An 18,637-nucleotide genomic window follows, 5' to 3' on the forward strand; every position below is an offset into this window, starting at 1 on the left:
AAAAAAAAAAAAAAAAAAAAAAAAAAAAAAAAGAATAACCAGGTAATATATTTCCAAAACTATCAAGTTGTAAATTTAAAAGTTGTACTTTATTGTGTCTAAATTATGCTTTAATAAATATGAGATTTAAAAGTTAGTGATGTAGATTTTTAAGTAATACCACAGAAAGATGTCCATAATGTATTGCTAAGGGGAAAAAGCAGGTTGTAGACCAGTATGTTATTGTGATCCCATGCATGTATGTGCTTCTAATGTATCTATTTGTCTATGAGTGTACTTATACATAGAAAAGATCTAGAAAGTATCACCAAATACTCCACAGAAGTAATTTCTGAAAAAATAAAGAAAATGGTAAAACTTTTTATTTTTACTTAGATAATTCTGTAAAGTTTGATTTTATTAAATGAAGAACTGGGTTTTTCTTTCTTTCTTTCTTTCTTTTTTTTTTTCAGTAGTTTTGGGGATCAGGTGGTGTTTGGTTACATGAGTAAGTTCTTTAGTAGTAATTTCTGAGATTTTTGTGCACTCATTACCAGAGCAGTGTACACTGAACCCAGTGTGTAGTACTTTATCCCTTACCCCACTCTCACTATTCCACTGAATCCCCAGAATCTATTATATTATTCTTATGCCTTTGTGTCCTCATAGCTTAAGCCCCACTGAGAAATGGAACATACAATGTTTGGTTTTCCATTCCTGAGTTACTTAGAATAATGGTCTCCAACTCCATCCAGGTTGCTGTGAATGCCATTATTTTGTTCCTTTTTATGGCTGAGTAGTATTCCACAGCACACACACACAAATACAGACACACACGTGCATATATATCACATTTTCTTTATCCACTCCTTAATTGATGGGCATTTGGGCTGGTTCTATAGTTTGCAATCATGAGTTGTGCTGCTATAAACACGTTTGTAAAAGTGTCTTTTTCATATAACGACTTCTTTTCCTCTGGGTAGATATCCAGCAGTGGGACTGCTGAATGAAATGGTAGTTCTACTTTTAGTTCTTTAAGGAATCTCCATACTGTTTTCCATAGTGGTTGTAATAGTTTACATTCCCACCAGCAGTGTAAAAGTGTTCTCTTTACACCACATTCATGCCAACATCTATTATTTTTTGTTTTTTTAATTATGACCATCCTTGCAGGAGTAAAGTGGTATCACATTGTGGTTGTGATTTGAATTTCCTTGATAGTGATGTTAAGCATGTTTACCTGTTTGTTGGCAATTTGTGTATCTTCTTTTGAAATAGTCTATTCATGTCCTTTGCCCAGTTTTTGATGTGATTGCTTGTTTTTTCCTGATTATTTGTTTGAGTTCTTTGTTGATTCTGGATACTGGTCCCATATCAGATGCATAGTCTGTGGATATTTTCTCCCACTCTGTGGGTTGTCTGTTTACTCTGCTGATTGTTTCTTTTGCTGTGCAGAAGCTTTTTAGTTTAATTCAGACCCATCTATTTATTATTGTTTTTGTTGCATTTGCTTTGGGTTCTTGGTCATAAACTCTTTGCCTAAGCCAATGTCTAGAAGAGTTTTTTTTTTAATGTATGTTCCAGAGTTTATATGGTTTTGGGTCTTAGATTTATGTCTTTGATCCATCTTGAGTTGATTTTTGTATAAGGTGAGAGAGGAGGATCCAGTTTCATTCTTCTACATGTGGCTTGCCAATGATCCCAGCACCATTTGTTGCATAGGATGTCCTTTCCTCACTTTACGTTTTTCTTCCTTTATCAAAGATCAGTTGGCTGTAAGTATTTGGCTTTATTTCTGTGTTCTCTCCTTCCATTGGTCTACCTGTCTGTTTTTATACCAGTACCATGCTGTTCTGGTAACTATAGCCTTGTAGTATAGTTCAAAGTCGGGTAATGTGATGCCTCCACATTTGTTCTTTTTGCTTAGTCTTGCTTTGGCTATGTAGGCTCTTTTTTTGTTCCATATGAATATGAGGGGTGTTTTTTCTAGTTCTGTGAAGAATTATGGTGGTGTTTTGATGGGAATTGCATTGAATTTATAGATTGCTTTTGGTAGATGGCCATTTTCACAATATTGATTCTACCCATCCATGAGAATGGGATGTGTTTCCATTTGACTGTGTCATCTACGATTTCTTTCAGCAATGTTTTGTAGTTTTTCTTATAGATATCTTTCACTTACTTGTGAAGGTGTATTTCTAAGTATTTTATTTTTTTGTAGGTGTCATAAAAAAGTTTGAATTTTTTATTTGATTCTCAACTTGGTCACTGTTGGTATATAGCAGTGCTACTGATTTATGTACATTGATTTTGTATCCTGAAACTTTACTGAGTTCATTTATCAAATCTAAGACCTTTTTGGATGAGTCTTTAGGGTTTCCTAGGTATACAATCATATAATCACTGAACAGCAACAGTTTGACTTCTTTCTCTTTACCAATTTGGATGTTCTTTATTTCTTTCTCTTGTCTGATTGTTCTGGCTAAGACAAAGAGCTGTTTTTAATTTTAAAAATGCATGTGTCCCTAACTCATTTTCTCTCTCAGTTCCAGTGTCTTGCCCCATCCTCACCCTCAGGGTTCCCAGGGCCCAGGCTGTGGTGGGGGACCTGCTGGAGCTTTGCTGTGAGGCCCTGAGAGGCTCTCCCCCGATCATGTACTGGTTTTATCATGAGGATGTCACCCTGGGGAGCAGCTCAGTCCCCTCTGGAGGAGAAGCCTCTTTCAACCTCTCTCTGACTGCAGAACATTCTGGAAACTACTCATGTGAGGCCAACAATGGCCTGGTGGCCCAGCACAGTGATACAATATCACTCAGTGTTATAGGTAAGTTGACCTAACCAGCAGCACAAAAAGAAACAGACCATCTCCCCCAACTTTACCAGTAGCAAAAATCGGAGGAACGGTTTCTAGAGCCATTTGCTGTGTGACATCCTGTCAGGCTTGGTGCCTATACAGCCTCCATCTCTGAGTTTTCTTTCCTACACGTTCAGGAACTTGCACCTTCCCTTCCCTTGCTGTACTTTTCCTGCTAGCAGCAGTCCAGCCACCATTACCAAAATTACCCTAACATACAACTAAAGGCTTTCAAAATACAAACTATATTCTCGCCAACAATGAGACTAAGAAAGAAAGTTATAAAGTTCTCTGTGCTTCACCTTGGAAGAGATTTAATTGTGGTTTTCTCTGTCTGCAAATCAATAAAAAGGCCAACACAATTCTCTTATTGGCTCACACATTTCTCTCTAGCCTCTCCTGCCCCTGTCCCAGAGTGGCTTGGGTTCCCACCCAAGACCATTGTTAGAAGACATCATTCTTCTGCCTCCTTACCTGTTCTTGTTCCATTCAGCAACATCATGATCTTCCATGCATCCTTGTCACAGGCTGACTCCTAGTTATGTCCACTCTCAGTAAAGGCTTTGGCACCTTCAGTCTTCCACCATACCCCACAATCTGCCATCATTTCATGACTCTCATGGCCACATGTATGACCCCCTTAACATCATGGCCTGTCCTCTCCACACCAGTCAGCCACTCCCACATACATACACTACTTCATCTCCAAAAGGACAATTTTAAGCCCTTATGATCTGACAACGACCCCCTATCCTTCTGCTTTAGTCAGCTCCTCCTATCTCTATTGTTCTCAGACCTCAACAGAACCCCCAGGTCATTAATACCTCTACTTCTTCCCTACTCCACTAGACAATAACCCCCTCCACTCCCACCACCAAATTGAGTGTCTAGCTCTGTATCCACCCAGTAACTCATCTCTCCTTTTCCTAAAATATAGAGGAGAGGACTCTCTTCCCTACAGGTGAACATCTCCATCTGGTCTGCAGAGTTCATCATTTTGTGCGTTCTCAGAAGCTATACAACTGATTATTCCTTTCTCTTCTGTGGCCCCTAACATCTCCTTCTCTGTAGGATCCTTCGCACTGGCATTTAACATGCTATGTCTCTCCCATATCCAAGGAAAACCCTCTCTTGGTCCCACTTGTGCCTCCATACACTACCCCTTCATGACTAAACTTCCAAAAATAGTCAGCTACCCAGGTTGTCCCCATGTCCTCATTATCCACTAGGCTCTAATCTACTACGTTTTTCCAACCTCTCCACCAAAATGCTTCTCACAAAGGTCACCGATGACCTCCAAGGCTTTGAATCCAATGGCCATTTTTCAATCCTCATCTTCCTTGACATCTCAGATATATTCCATGTTGTTTACCATTTCTTCCTCTTGAAACCCTCCCTTCAGTGAATCCATCTTCTTCTGGCTCTCTTTTCTCCCTGGCCACTTCTTCTCAGTCTTCTTATGTGACGTATCTCCACTCAAATATCTCAAAAGCACCTCAATCTGAGTATCTCTAAAACTGAACTGCTGACATTCCCCTCCTCTTTCAAGGGTTCCTACCTCTGTGAAACACATCTCTCCTCAACAGATACACAAAGCAGGAATGGAGGAGACTTCCTCAACATTTCTCTTCCTCACCCCTCACAGCCAGTTAGTCATTAAGTCCTGTTGATTTGACTTCCTAAATATTTCTTGAGTCTCTATCTCTACCACCTCTATCTAGACAAATCCATCATCATTTTGACTACTGCAATGCTACTCATCTACCCCTCAATTCCACTTCCATTCCACCACAGTCCATTTCGTGCACAGAGGTCAAAATGGTCTTTTAAAAGGGACAAATTTGATCATCTCACACCCCTGCATGGATAGACTTATAGACTTCCCATTGTTCTGTGAAGAAGGATCAAAATCCTTTCATGGCTTATGAAGTCCAGCCTAGATCTCCAGTATCCTATTTCACAGTAGTTTGCAGACTCTTCTCAGTGTAATGCTACTTTATTTCAATAATTCAAATGTGCCAGTCTTATTCCCAATTCAGGGCCTTTGCACACACTGTTTGCCTGCCTGTTGTACTCTCCACCTCCCTCTTCAACTGGCTAATTTCAATGTTAATTTCAAAGGTCATTTTGTGAGGAAGCTGTCCCTGACTAACACATACATTTCATAGTACCCTGTCCTTTATCAATTATCAAAGTTTTAATTCTAATTTACTATATTTTTATTTAACTGCTGCCTCTCATCCTTCTAGATTGTAGGCTCTATGAGAGCAGGAACTATGTCTTTCCCGTCATTGATTCCCTAGCATATCATGCCATTCTTGGAACTTATTAAATCTCAATTAATTTTATTTTGCTCAATTTTAAAAAAATTCTTGTTCAATTAATTTTTGATGGATAAATGAATATAAAAATGAGCAAATAACTTGACAATACTCATTCTCTTGTGGGCCCTATTTCTGATGCAGCCCAGATGCAATTACATCCCTGGTGATGTAAGCAGCAAGTCTCTCCTGTTCTTCATTTTCTGTTGAACTGATTTCTCCTTTCTCCAATTGCCTTTTGACTTCTAAGACATCTGAGTTTCAGTTTAATATTTGTTTTCACATTCCTCGAACACATTTGAGTTTGTATATTCCAGTATTCCAAGCTGTTTGTAGCACTACTATAGCACTACACAAATGTTATTCTTTCTGGAGATCTGAAAATATTGCTGAGTTTTGAGTAACATCACAAGGGCATTAAAAGCAGAGAAAAACATTTTTCCATTTGAAATGTCTTTAGCATGAAGGAATATATTTTAGCAGAAGCAGCTGATAGATAACATTTTTCCTCCCTCAGTTCCAGTGTCTCGTCCCATCCTCACCTTCAGGGCTCCCAGGGCCCAGGCTGTAGTGGGGGACCTGCTGGAGCTTCACTGTGAGGCCCTGAGAGGCTCCTCCCCAATCCTGTACGGGTTTTATCATGAAGATGTCACCCTGGGTAAGATCTCAGCCCCCTCCGGAGGAGGAGCCTCCTTCAACCTCTCTCTGACTACAGAACATTCTGGAATCTACTCCTGTGAGGCGGACAATGGTCTGGAGGCCCAGCGCAGTGAGATGGTGACACTGAAAGTTGCAGGTGAGTGGGTCCTGCCCACCAGCAGCACAGCCGAGAACTGACTGTGCCTGCTCTCCCCACAGCTTAAAATGGAGCCAGAGAGCTCCTCAGGGCTGTTTGCTTATGTGGCATCCCAGCACACTTCCTGCCTGCAGAACCTCCCTGTGAAGGTCTGGGATCCTTTGTGGTATGGTTCCAGGCATCTGAAGTTTCCCAGCAGTCTTCTTGAATGTGATCAAAGCACCTCACTAAAATTGCAAATAAGAATTTTTTAGAACATAAACTACATTCTGAACTGAAACTATTATACGAAAGTGAGACCAAAGAATTCTGAGTATATGTTTCTCTGCCCTAGAAAAGATTAGGTCATTTCTTGTCCAGATTCTTCTCTCATTGACTTCCAACAAACCTCTACTCTTGAGTTTCTTTCATTACTGGGGATGTAAATGTTCCTTACATTTCCACATTAAAAATCCTATGTGAACATGAGCTATGTGCACAGCCCTTCAGGAGACACACTCGGTGATCTTTAAAGCAAGGGACACAGGTGGCCAGGGCAGAGAAGGGGGAGCAGGATAACGTGGAATGGAAATGGACACCCATCAACCAAATTCCTCTATTCTCGAAGCTCTTCTTTGATCTCTTGCAATTAAGTGTAATAACCCAAGGAAAGCTGCTTCTAGTGAGCTTTGAATCTTTTTGGTGATGACCTCCTACAAGCCAAACTTTGAAACCCCTGTTTAGAGAGACCTGGTGTTTAGCAAAAGTATACTAAGGGGTGTTGAGATGAATGTTCTAGACTTGGCTCTGAAGATAACTAGACAATTGTCTATATTGTATGACATTGACTAAGCACATTTTCCCATAACGACATCAATTTCCACACCCATAAAGTGGGAAAATCAGACTAGATGAAAATCATGATCATCCCTTGTCCTAGAATTCTATGATTTTGGTAGACTTACAGGCTCATAGAAGGAGATGTGCAAAAGTAAAAGCAGGTTGTACCTGCTCCTGGAGTATATCCTGGAGAAACAGGAGACCATACAATGGTATGCAATCACCATTCCAGTCATGTAAAGCAAAATATACACTGACGCGCTTATTCCCTTTGGCAAGATGCCTGGGTATCATAAGGAATAGACAGAGCCACATAAGCAGGTTGATCTGGGCATGCTAACCCAGGCTCCAGCATCTCACAAGGTAGCCAGTGAAACCATCTCATTGTTATCCAGGAGGTGATGACTTCAGATTTGGGTTTTCCCATTCAGTCAGCTCATTCTTCTTCCCCCATCAGCAGCACCAGCCTCAACCAATTTTCCTGAGATTTGCAGGGGCTCTTCCCACACAGTTTATACACCTATCCCTTAGAGCCAGCACACAGGCATGCACCACAGACCAAGGGCTGCTCTATCTCTCCTCACAACAGCAAGTCAACACATCATACCTCCCACATTCTGTACTTATGATTTCATGATTTTCTGCTCATCCTCACTCCCTTCTTTCCCTGTCACAAATGCATGTTATTTCTGCTGCTGCTGCTGTTATCACAGCTAAAGGGTTTCTTGCCCAGCCTGAATAAATTGTGTCTGAATCCTGAAACTAGGACACAGGTCATAGGGATCAGGAACTGCCACAAAAGGAAATATTATTTCTTATTATCATCATGACCAATGTCATCATCATCAACACTCACTGAGCCTTCACCAGGTTCCAGGCTCTGTGCTAAATGCTTAATATGCAATATCTCATTTAATCATTAAGATAAACCTGTGAGGATAAATTTTAAGCCATTGTATTCCCTATTTGCAGAAAAGAAACTGAGGTTTAGAGAAGTGTAGTAACTAACTTGTAGTAACACAGTTAGCCAGGGTAAAGCCAGGTTGAAGCATGGTCCTCTCTAACTCTTAACATTAGTTTGAAACATGATGACATTTCCTCATCCATTGTGGCCACTTTTAACACAGCATTTTAGTTTTAGTAATTTGTTATTCTGAAAGAACACATGAATCTTTGTGATGAAAAAAAATCAAATAATACAAAAGGGCCAATGTTGAAAAGTAAAGGTATCTTTCTACCTGCTTATAATCACTTCATATGCACATACTCTCCAGACATAACCACTGTTAATTGTTTCATGTGTATGCTTCTAGAAATATTCTACAAACCTAAAGGTGTATAATTTTTACAAAGCTAGAATAATATTATACATATAGTTATGCCAGTTGCATTTTTTTAACTTAAAAATACATCCTGACTTTTGTTTAAGAAGTGCATCTTGGATATCATTCATATTTCATTACCCAATCTAGTAGGTGGTCTCTAATTTTCACCTCTTATAAAAATGCTACAATAGAAATTCCTGTAAAAATATATTGGCATATTTTATGTCAGTATCGCTAAAGGAGATGGCCCTAGAAGTAGGACTTGAACTCCTGGGCTCAAGTGATCCTCCTGCCTCAGACTCCCAAATCGCTGGGATTACAGGCATGAGCCACTACACCTGGCCCGCTAGAAGTAGATTTGTTGGTCAAAGTTTATGTTCACTTTAAATTTTGTAGATATTGCCAAATTGCCATTCAAGGAAGTGTGTTAAATTTGTATGACCACCTAGGGCATATGTAGGTGGCTGTCTATCCACAAGCTAATCAGTATGATCAGTCTATTTAAGCTTTGCCAACCTGAAAAATAGAGAAAAGAATGGTACTGTATGGTTGTCTTTGTGTTTAGTTAATTAGTAATGAAGATGAGAATCTTTTTATATATTTATTGTCTATTTGAAGTTTTCAGTGATTTATACGCTTTCTACAGTTTTCTATTGGATATTTTTGTACACTGAAAAGGAACTAGGTCAAAGTAATTAGCTTTATCATCTGCATTTTAATCTACTTTCCAAGATTGAGATATGACTTTTTACATTTATTTATAATACCTTTTGTTTCCTACAAATATGTTAGAAGCAGAAACGGCTGTTGACTTTTTGTTCTCTCTCAGTTCCAGTGTCTCGCCCCGTCCTCACCCTCAGGGCTCCCAGGGCCCAGGTTGCGGTGGGGGACCTGCTGGAGCTTCACTGTGAGGCCCTGAGAGGCTCTCCCCTGATCCTGTACCGGTTTTATCATGAGGATGTCACCCTAGGAAATAGCTCGGCCCTCTCTGGAGGAGCGTTCTTCAACCTCTCTCTGACTGCAGAACACTCTGGAAACTACTGCTGTGAGGCCGACAATGGTCTGGGGGCCCAGCGCAGTGAGACAGTGACACTTTATATCACAGGTAAGCGTCCCATGCCTGGGCCACAGATGCGGACAAAATGTTTCCTCCGCGGACCCTCTGATAACCCTCACAGTGCTTGACCAGGAAGGCACTCCTCAGGGACAAGTAACACAGCTGGCAGTTCTCTAAACTGCTACATTTCCTGAAGTGCTTCTGAAGTGATAGTGTTGGGGCTGAGAGTGCGGGTTGGTGGGCTGCGGGCAAGAGCATCACTGACTTTAGAGCTCCTCACTTGGCTGCCTCCTCTCTCACTGGCCATCGGCCACCCTGACCCTCGACACTTGCCTCAGGCGCAGAGACGGCTTCCTCACAAAGATGGGAGTCATCTTCTGTGCCACACCAGCCCCTGCTTAGCTGCCAGGGCCCTGCTCACCTAGGTTCACCCTCAGGCCCAGGCAGCAGCTTCCGGGGATGGGTCGTTCCAGACAACAGCCTCTCCCCGGCTCATGCACGGAGTCTCCCCCTCAGGCCTGACCGCGAACAGAAGTGGCCCTGTTGCCACAGGCGTCACCGGGGGTCTGCTCAGCCTAGCAGGCCTTGCTACTGGGGCACTGCTGCTCTACTGCTGGCTCTCAAGAAAAGCAGGTGGGTGACTCTGGGCACACCTTGGCTTGAGTTCATGCCCTTCCCAGCAATGCTCCCTTGAGCCTCATGCTGCCTTTGTGACCATCCCAGGCTGGCAAGAGCTCATCTGCTCTGTCCCTCAATCCTCTTCCTTTCCCGCTGGGTCCTCCAGAATTTCTTTTACCAAATGCACAGCTTCCAAAACAGACGTCTTGATGAGATGTAGTTTATCCAACATCATAAACTGCAGAGTGTCTTCCTCTTGACCCTTACAAACCCCCCACCCACCCCCACCCCACAACGAATGGGAAGGGGAGGAGAAAAACTCAGAGAAATAGAAATGAAAACAGAAACCAGATAGGATTTGGTAATTTTCCGATTTTTTAAATGTATACTATTTTTATAGCTGATCAAGTCAAGTTTTCCTGCCTGCAGCTACCAATCATTATCTTTAAAATCTCCAAGTTAAAGGTTATGGATTGTGGACTCCAGTTTCACATCATAGCATACCCCTCTGGCAGGGTTAGTAGTTTTTGCCCAATCTGCTACGTCCCTGGGGCACAACAAAGAAGGATTCAACCTTCAGTGACAGCAACTCCTGGCAGTTTCTAAGTGAGCCTTGCCTGAGCTGTGCCCCACTGAGGGTCTCTTCTTACTGAATCCAATGTTCCTCTGCTTTCCTTTACAGGGAGAGAGCCTGCCTCTGACCTCTGCAGGTAAGAGCTGAGCTGCATTCCTGTGTGATTAGTGAAATGTCCACAGGGTGGAAAAATGGAATTGAATCTGATGATTACCAAGAGCACAGTTTCTGCCAGGTGCTGCTGAGCTGGGATGTGGCCACTACCTGTTGTACCTCCCTGGGGATATCTCAAGGCAATTCCCAGGACCTTTGCATCCACCCTTTGGCAGTATAGGCTGTTTTCTCATCAAGTGTTAATTGCCTTTTCATTTATTAACCCACATCCTTGGACCATTGTTGGCTCGGTTGTCTGAGTGACCACTAAGACTACCAAGTCTTTCCATGTCTTGGGATGACCTTAGCTCAGTCAACCTAGAAATCTCTGGAGACGCTGATCTCATCAACACCTCTTGTGATAACAACCGAGAAGATGGAGCCACACAACTTGGCCACCCAGAGAGGTCACTCTGCCAGCAGGAGGTAGTCCCTATGAAGAAGGGGCCACCAACTTGTATCCCAAAGGCTGACTTTAGGAGCCACAAAAAGGCTCACAGCTATCCCTGGGCAAACCCACGATAGCAGCATCCAAACCATGCAGAGCACCTCTGAGCCTTCTGGTCACCGATCTCTCTGAGCATGCAGGCTTTGGAGCCAGCTTTGAGACTTGGCTCATCCCCTTTCTGGTTACATGATCTTCATAAGTCACTTTTTGGAGCCTCTGTTTGTTTCAGCTACAAAATGAGGATGAAATAGAACGAATGTCGTATTGTTATAAACATCAGCACAATGCCTGTTACATACTAGATGACCATAAAGCCTGGAAACATAGATAATATGATTATGATTCATAATAGAATGCCCATGGGCCATTTGTCATGTACTTGTCCATGTTTTCAGGCCTGGCAGCCACCCTGCAGTAAGAAGTCACTCACTGGAAGTGATCATTATAGCTACTTTGTCAGGATTCCTAAGAAAGATTCACGTTTCTCTGTCTCACAGGAGCCCTTCAGACTCGGACTCCCAGGAGCCCACCTACCACAACGTACCAGCCTGGGAAGAGCTGCAACCAGTGTACAGTAATGGTGAGGCCCAGGGATCCTGCATTTGGCAGGAGCCAGAGGGCTGATGCGGGAAATGGGTGGGGCAGGAGATGGGGAGGGACTATGCGGAGGCCTAGAGGGCTCTAGTCCTTCCAGAGAAGAGACTCTGCCTGGGGGAGGAGGAAGTGTCTCTAACAAGAGGCAAGAACCTCAGCATCCTCTGAAACTTCAACTTCTTTCTAAGTAAATCCTAGAGGAGAAAATGTGGTTTACTCAGAAGTACAGATCATCAGAGAGAAAAAGAAACATGCAGGTAAGACCCAAGGATGTCTCTGTTCTGACCCACTCTCAACTTAGACAATGTAGCTCCGTTTCTACCTCCTCAGCAGATCTGAGCCAGACAGACATAGAGCCGCCCCTCCCACTGGGTCACCGGGCTTCTTAACTTGTGCCTACGCTGCTTCAGGTGAATCCAAGCCTCCCCTGCACTCTCCTTTCCCCATTCTCTGCAGCGGGCCCCAGTATAACCTGAATAACAAAACTTTCTTTTTGGGCGTTCACTTAACCTCTCAGAGCTTCAGTATCCCTATCCATAAACTGTGACTACTTCCCTACTGTCTTAGTCAGTTCTGGCTCCTGTAACAGAGTACCATAAACTAGGTGACTTAAAGAACTAATATCTATTTCTCACAATTCTGGAGGCTGGAAGTCCAAGATCAAGGTGCCAGCATGGTCAGGTTCTTAGTGAGGGTCTATTCCCAGCTTCCAGACAGATGACTCCTTGCTGTATCCCCCACACAGCAGAGAGAAAGGGAGAAATCATCTCTCATGTCTTATCATGATAATCATCATGACATAATTGTCACCCAAAGGCTCCATCTCCAAATGTCATCACACTGGGGATTAGGTTTTAACCTATGCATTTGGAGAGCAACACAAATATTTAGTCCACAGCACCTACCTACCTGTACTAGTTTCTGATTGCTGCTGTGACAAATCACCATCAACTTGGGGGGATGAAGCAGTACAAATGTATCATCTTACAGCTCTGTGAGTCAGAAGTCTGACACCAGTCTCACTGGGCTAAAACCAAGGTGTTGGCAGGACTGTGTTCCTCCCTGGAGGCTCCAGGGGTGAATGTGATCTTGCCTTGTCAGCTTCTAGATCCCATCCATTTTCCTGGGCTGATATCTTCTTCCTTTCCCAAAGCCAGCAAAGTCACATTTCTCTAACCATTCTTCCATAGACAGGCCTCCCTCTGACCTCAGCTGAGAAAAGTCCTCAGGTTTTAGGGAGTCAGATGAGTATATTGGGCCCATCTGGATAACCCAGAAAAATCTCCCTGTCTCAGGGTCTGTAATCCTAATCACATCTGAAAGGTCCTCTTTTCCATTAGGGTAATATAGTCACAGGTTGCAGCAGTTAGGGTATGACATCTTTGGGGCCACATGATTACAGCTGCCATGCTATTTCATGGGGTAACTGTTAGGACTAAATAAGAAAATAGGTGTGGAAATGCTGTTGAAACTGCAGAAGATTGAGCAGCTGTGACGATGACTACATGCTGGAGGTCTGGCTGTGTCATCAGACCTCACTCACAGTCAGTGGTTTGAAATGAGGGAATCCCAACCTGGCTGCCTCCTTCCTCTGAGTGGGAAAGAGGAACAAAGTCCTTCGGAGCAGACTTTTCTTTCTACCTCTGCTTCATAAAAAGTGCTGCATGATTTTACCCAGTGTGCTTCCCTCTCTGGTTTTCCAATTTTTCTTGTATAAAGTCAAGTGAATTGTGTTTGTGCCTCATTCTTGGTTCTATAACACCCCTCTGAGACATGTGAACTCATTCACTCTTACAAGCCCCTTTGAGGAATGTGCTGTTACTTCTCCCATTTTACAGATAAGGAAACCAAGGCATAGATAACTTAAATGACTTGCCTGAAATCTTGTAGTCAATCACCAAACAGTCTTCTCCAGAGTCCAAACTCTGGACCAAACTCTGCTTCTTTGTGCAATTCCAGGGAGTCCTGCTGCTCATTCCAAGCCAAAAGGGGAGAGCCTTGTCTGGAGAGTGTCATATTTCTCTCCAGTTTGATGATAATATAACAATAACAATTTATAATACATATTATGTGCTGAATAGTTCCTATTATGTGCCGGGTATAGTTCTATAAGTGCAATAAGTAAATACACTATATTTGTATGGATAGCTTTTAGAACTATACCTGTAGCACTTATACAGAACTATGGCATGCATACATATGATAATAGAGAGAGAAAATGTATTGAATATAGCAATCAGGACTGTACCTGACACATAGAAACTTCTCAACACATGATAGATGATAGAAATAATATATGCACAGACACACCGATACATGTGCACACACATATGTGTAAACTCATATAGCTTCACCACATAACCTTGCAGGGAGAGGATATTTTTATTCCCATCATTTAGATGAGACAACTGAGGCACGAGACATTGAGTGACTTCCCCCAGCTACGGAGGTGACAAGGCAGGTGGCAGGCTCAGTTTCAAGTGGCCTAGACCCAGATGGAGTGTGCTCTCTAAAACTTGCACCCGCCACACCTTCCCAGAACAATAATACCAATTATGCTCAAAGAACTAACAAGATAAAAGACAAATGTCTTTCTCTTGAGAGCCTCTAGGCAGCTCAGAGTAGGCCACGAAGTGTGAAGGGGTGTTGAAGACAGGGTCTGTCAGTGCTGAGAGGCCGAGGGTGTTAGGAATGGAGCGGGACAGAGTGAGCACCAACCAAGAGGAGCGGCTGACTCACCGCACAGAGGTAGAGCGGGCCTCCAGGAGGCTCAGGGCTGGCCTGACAGTGCAGGTCAGTGCAAGGGGAGAGCTCCATGCCAGTCTTCACAACTGAACACTTTCCTCTTTCCACAGTGGCCTCTGACCCCAGGCATCTCAGGAACAAGGTGAGTCTCCCCTTCTGCACGGCCTCGCCCACCTCCAGGCCCACCCTGGTCCTCACACATGTGCCCTTGCCTCCTAGGTTTCCCCTATCATCTACTCTGAAGTGAAGGTGGCATCAACCCCAGTCTCCAGATCCCTGTTCTTGGCTTCCTCAGCTCCTCACAGATGAGTCCACACGTCTCTCCAACTGCTGTTTCAGCCTCTGCACCCCAAAGTTTCCCTTGGGGGAGAAGAAGCATTGAAGTGGGAAGATTTAGACTGCCCCAGACCATATCTACGGGCCTTTGTTTCACATGTCCTCATTCTCAGTCTGACCAGAATGCAGGGCCCTGCTGGAGTCTCGCCTATTTCCTAGTTACAGCGCTGACTGGCAGGTTTTTTAATCCAGAGGCAAGGTGCTCCCACCCCAAGGCCCAGCATATCTCCTGGCTTCCTTAGTGGGCTTCAGCTGTGGTTGCTATTCTAAATACTGCTCCCATCACACCCCCACTGAGGGGGTCTTACCACACAAAGGGAGAGTGGACCTTCAGGAGATGCTGGGCTGGCCTAACAGCTCAGGTGCTCCTAAACTCCAACACAGAGTTCCTGCTTTGGGTGGACGCATTTCTCAATTGTCATCAGCCTGGTGGGGCTACTACAGTGTGCTGCCAAATGGGACAGTACACAGCCTGTGCACACGGGACATGTAATGGATCTCCCCACGGGGGCTGCATTTCACACTCCTCCACCTGTCTCAAACTCTAAGGTCAGCACTTGACACCAAGGTAACTTCTCTCCTGCTGATGTGTCAGTGTCTACCTGCCCAATAAGTGGCTTTCATATATCAGGTCCCAGGTACCTCCCATCCTAACAGAAGTAACCCAGCAAGTCAAGGCCAGGAGGACCAGGGATGCAGACAGAACACATACTGGAACATAGGAGGTGCTCAATTACTATTTGACTGAATGAATGAATGAATGAATGAATGAGGAAGAAAACTGTGGGTAATCAAACGGGCGTAAAATCCAGTGTGCTCCCTAGGAAATCCAGGAGGTAGTCTGGCTTCTCTGAGTAAGAAATAATGGAAGAGAAGGAGCTTGGAAGAGGAAACTTTCATCAAGAGGAAGGGCTTCTCACTTTCATGTGTTTGTGGATCACCTGAGGATCTTGTGAAAATACAGATACTGATTTGGTTGGTCTGCATAGAGCCTGAGACTGCCATTCTAACAGGCTCCCAGGGGATGCTGATGCTGCTGGTCCTGGGACCACAGTGCATGCATATGAGGCCCTGTAGGTCTCAGCAGAGGCCCATGGAGAGGCAGTGTGTGGCTCTGGCTGCCCAGGGCCTAACTCGGTTCACACGGATCATGCTGCTCCCTGGCCAGCCCTTGGCCACAGCACCACCAGCTGCTGTTGCTGAGAGAGCTTCTCTGTGACATGTTGGCTTTCATCAGCCACCCTGGGAAGAGGAAAGTAGCTGCCACTATCTTTGTTTCCCCACCTCAGGCCTCACACTTTCCCATGAAAAGAGTGAATGTATACAACCTGAGCCCTCTCCATTCAGAGTTGTTCTCCCATCTCTGAGCAATGGGATGTTCTGTTCCACTTTTATGAGGTCCATCACACCTTATCTTGATCTTTGCTCCCAGTGGATTGTACAGTGATCACTTCTAAGCCCCATGGCCCTGAAATAAAATCCTTCCAAGGGCATTGGAAGCTCACTCTACCTCCCACATGGCTTTTCATGCTTCTAAGTGTCAGAGCCTTGCCCAGATAGACAGGTTGGGGTTGCCGCCCCAAACTTTCAAGGAGGAAAGCAGACACCTGAGACAGGAGCCTGTATGCAGCCTGGTGCAGCCTTGCGGAGTACAAGGCCAGAGGCATTTGTCATCACTACAAATATGCAACTAACATAGAAGTGGAGCAAAAGAAATGCATTCCCACTGAGGCCACTTTTTTAGGCCTAGTTGAAAGTCAAGAAGGACAGCAGCAAGTGTAGGCTCAGGATTAAAGAAAAATATCTGCTCACAGTCTATTCTGGAGGTCACATCACTAACAAAGCTCACACCCTATGCAGCTCTGAGAAGGTGGAGGCACCAGGCTCACAAGAGGAAATTTAAAATTTCTCGTTGGGAAAGTAAGGTATCCCCATCCCAGAATGATAACTGCACAGTGGCAGAACAAACTCCACCCTAATGTGGGTGGGCCCCGTCCAGTCTGTTGAAGGCCTGAATATAACAAAAGGGCTGATTCTTCCTCAAGTAAGGGGGAGCTCCTGCTTTGGGTGGGGACATAAGTTTTTCTGCTTTCAGACGCAAACTGAAAAATGGCTCTTCTTGGGTCTTGAGCTTGCTGGCATTTGGACTGAAAGAAACTACACTATTTGGATCTCCTGGATCTCCAGCTTGCTGACTGCAGATCTAGGGATGTGTCAGCCTCTACAGTCACAAGAGCCAATTTATTCTAATAAACCAATCTCTCTGTATGTGTGCATGTGTATGTGTGTGTATATGTATATGTGTGTGTGTACACAGATGAGGTGTATATCTGTGTGCTTACCTCATGGGTGCATGTGTGTAGACACAAACACACACACACACACAAGCACACACATCCTGTTGGTTCTATTTCTCTAGAGAAAGCTGACAAACACAATGATTAACAGGGATGTGAGAACCAAACGGGCGAGCTAAGCATCTGCTCTCGGGGCTGGACTTCCCTGAGAGGGAAGGCTTCCGTCTTTCAAACAGATTCGTTTTTCTAGTTTGCCGCCTTGTGCTAGTCCTGAGTGAAGAAGAAGGAGAAAGTGAATAAATTCCCCATGCTCTCGCCTGGGATAGGACAGACCCAGTGAAATGGGTCTGTCTGTAATTCAGAATGGACAAAGAGCAAACCGCAGCCTCGAAGATAGTGTGGCCTGGAGTGGATTTGAGTTCTCAAGGGACAAAATCTCAACTGCCCAGCAGAGGTCTCAGGAGGCTCCACAGAGGCAGAATGTTTTCTTTAGGGGGATGGCCCCACATGCTAAGAGAGCAGTATGGCTCTTGTGACTGCAGAGGCTGACACATCCCTAGATCTGCAGTCAGCAAGCTGGAGCGCCAATAGTGTAGTTTCTTTCCTTCCAAATGGCAGCAAGCTCAAGACCCAAGAAGAGCCACTTTTCAGTTTGAGTCTGAAGGCTGAAAAACTATGTTCCAGCCCAAGGCAGGAAGAGTTCCCCCTTACTAGAGGAAGAATCAGCCCTTTTGTTTTATTCAGACCTTCAACAGACTGGATGGGCCCCACCCACATTAGGGAGAGCAATCTGCTCTATTTAGTCTAGTTATTCACATGTTCACCTCACCCGGAGAGACCCTCACAAAACACTCAGAATCATGTTTGACCAAATGTCTGGACACTCTGTGGCCCAGTGAAGTTGACACATAAGCTTAACCATCACAATCACAAAGGCGGTCTCTCGGCTCCACACATTTTTTTGGGTTGTTTCTCAGTTGGTTCAGATCTCTGAGCTGTTACTTTTAGGGTCTCCTCAAAGAGAAGAGAGGCTCGGTTTCCCTCACGTTTGTGGTTAAAAGAAAGCTATTCCAAGATTATGCCTACTTCCTCTTTTTGTTTTGGCTTTTGTCACTTCTCAAAGTCCACCTGTCTCTTTGACAACTAGCTGACCTGTTTCACTGATGGTTAAGTGATGTGATTGTGATGGTTAAGCTTATGTGTCAACTTCACTGGGCCACAGAGTGTCCAGACATTTGGTCAATTTTATCTCAACTAGCCAACCTTATTGTCTTTCCCCTCTTCCAATCTCCTCTGATTAATACTGCCCACTCAACAGAGAGCTTGCCGTAAGAATAACTACTACTTATTAAGGAATTAATGTGTCATACCTTATGCTAAGCTTTTTGCATAAATTATCTTATTTAGGGTGCATAACAGGCCTATGCAATACGTATCCATTACTGTCCCTGTTCCCAGAACGAAGCCGAGTTCAGCTGCATTTTCTCAAGGCCCAATAATGAGAAGCAGACAAACTAGGAAAGAAGGGAATTTATTGCTGTAACCAGATATAGTGAGAAAGCCAGAGATAATTCCATCAGTCCAACTCAAAGTGTTACAATTTTCTTAGTGCTTATATATGTTGGGGTTATGTGCCTACGTGCGGTATAGCATTTGCTTAAGTCTATTGGTAACTAATTTTGTTTCAACTAGAAGGTCAGAGGCAAAAAAAAAAAAAAAA

General features: G+C 43.9%; 1 protein-coding gene across 3 annotated transcripts in view; it reads left to right on the top strand.

Annotated features, from left to right (window-relative positions):
• The window catches only part of FCRL5 (Fc receptor like 5), a 36,780-nt gene extending 19,892 nt beyond the window's left edge, over window positions 1-16,888 (top strand). Inside the window, exons 9-17 of one of the 3 annotated variants that reach the window (XM_017860077.1) lie at window positions 2,526-2,804; window positions 5,673-5,951; window positions 8,925-9,200; window positions 9,669-9,785; window positions 10,453-10,480; window positions 11,443-11,525; window positions 11,728-11,796; window positions 14,395-14,426; window positions 14,504-16,888. In XM_017860077.1, coding sequence (XP_017715566.1) covers window positions 2,526-2,804; window positions 5,673-5,951; window positions 8,925-9,200; window positions 9,669-9,785; window positions 10,453-10,480; window positions 11,443-11,525; window positions 11,728-11,796; window positions 14,395-14,426; window positions 14,504-14,593 — 1,253 coding nt within the window. In that variant the 3' untranslated portion in view covers window positions 14,594-16,888. The remainder of the gene's footprint in view (window positions 1-2,525; window positions 2,805-5,672; window positions 5,952-8,924; window positions 9,201-9,668; window positions 9,786-10,452; window positions 10,481-11,442; window positions 11,526-11,727; window positions 11,797-14,394; window positions 14,427-14,503) is intronic. The other 2 variants (XM_017860079.1, XM_017860078.1) reach the window with 2 other exon arrangements.
• Window positions 16,889-18,637: the final 1,749 nt, after the last annotated feature.

The sequence above is a fragment of the Rhinopithecus bieti genome, unplaced genomic scaffold, assembly GCF_001698545.2.
Source record: "Rhinopithecus bieti isolate Rb0 unplaced genomic scaffold, ASM169854v2 scaffold_53775, whole genome shotgun sequence".
NCBI classification, from domain to species: domain Eukaryota; kingdom Metazoa; phylum Chordata; class Mammalia; order Primates; family Cercopithecidae; genus Rhinopithecus; species Rhinopithecus bieti.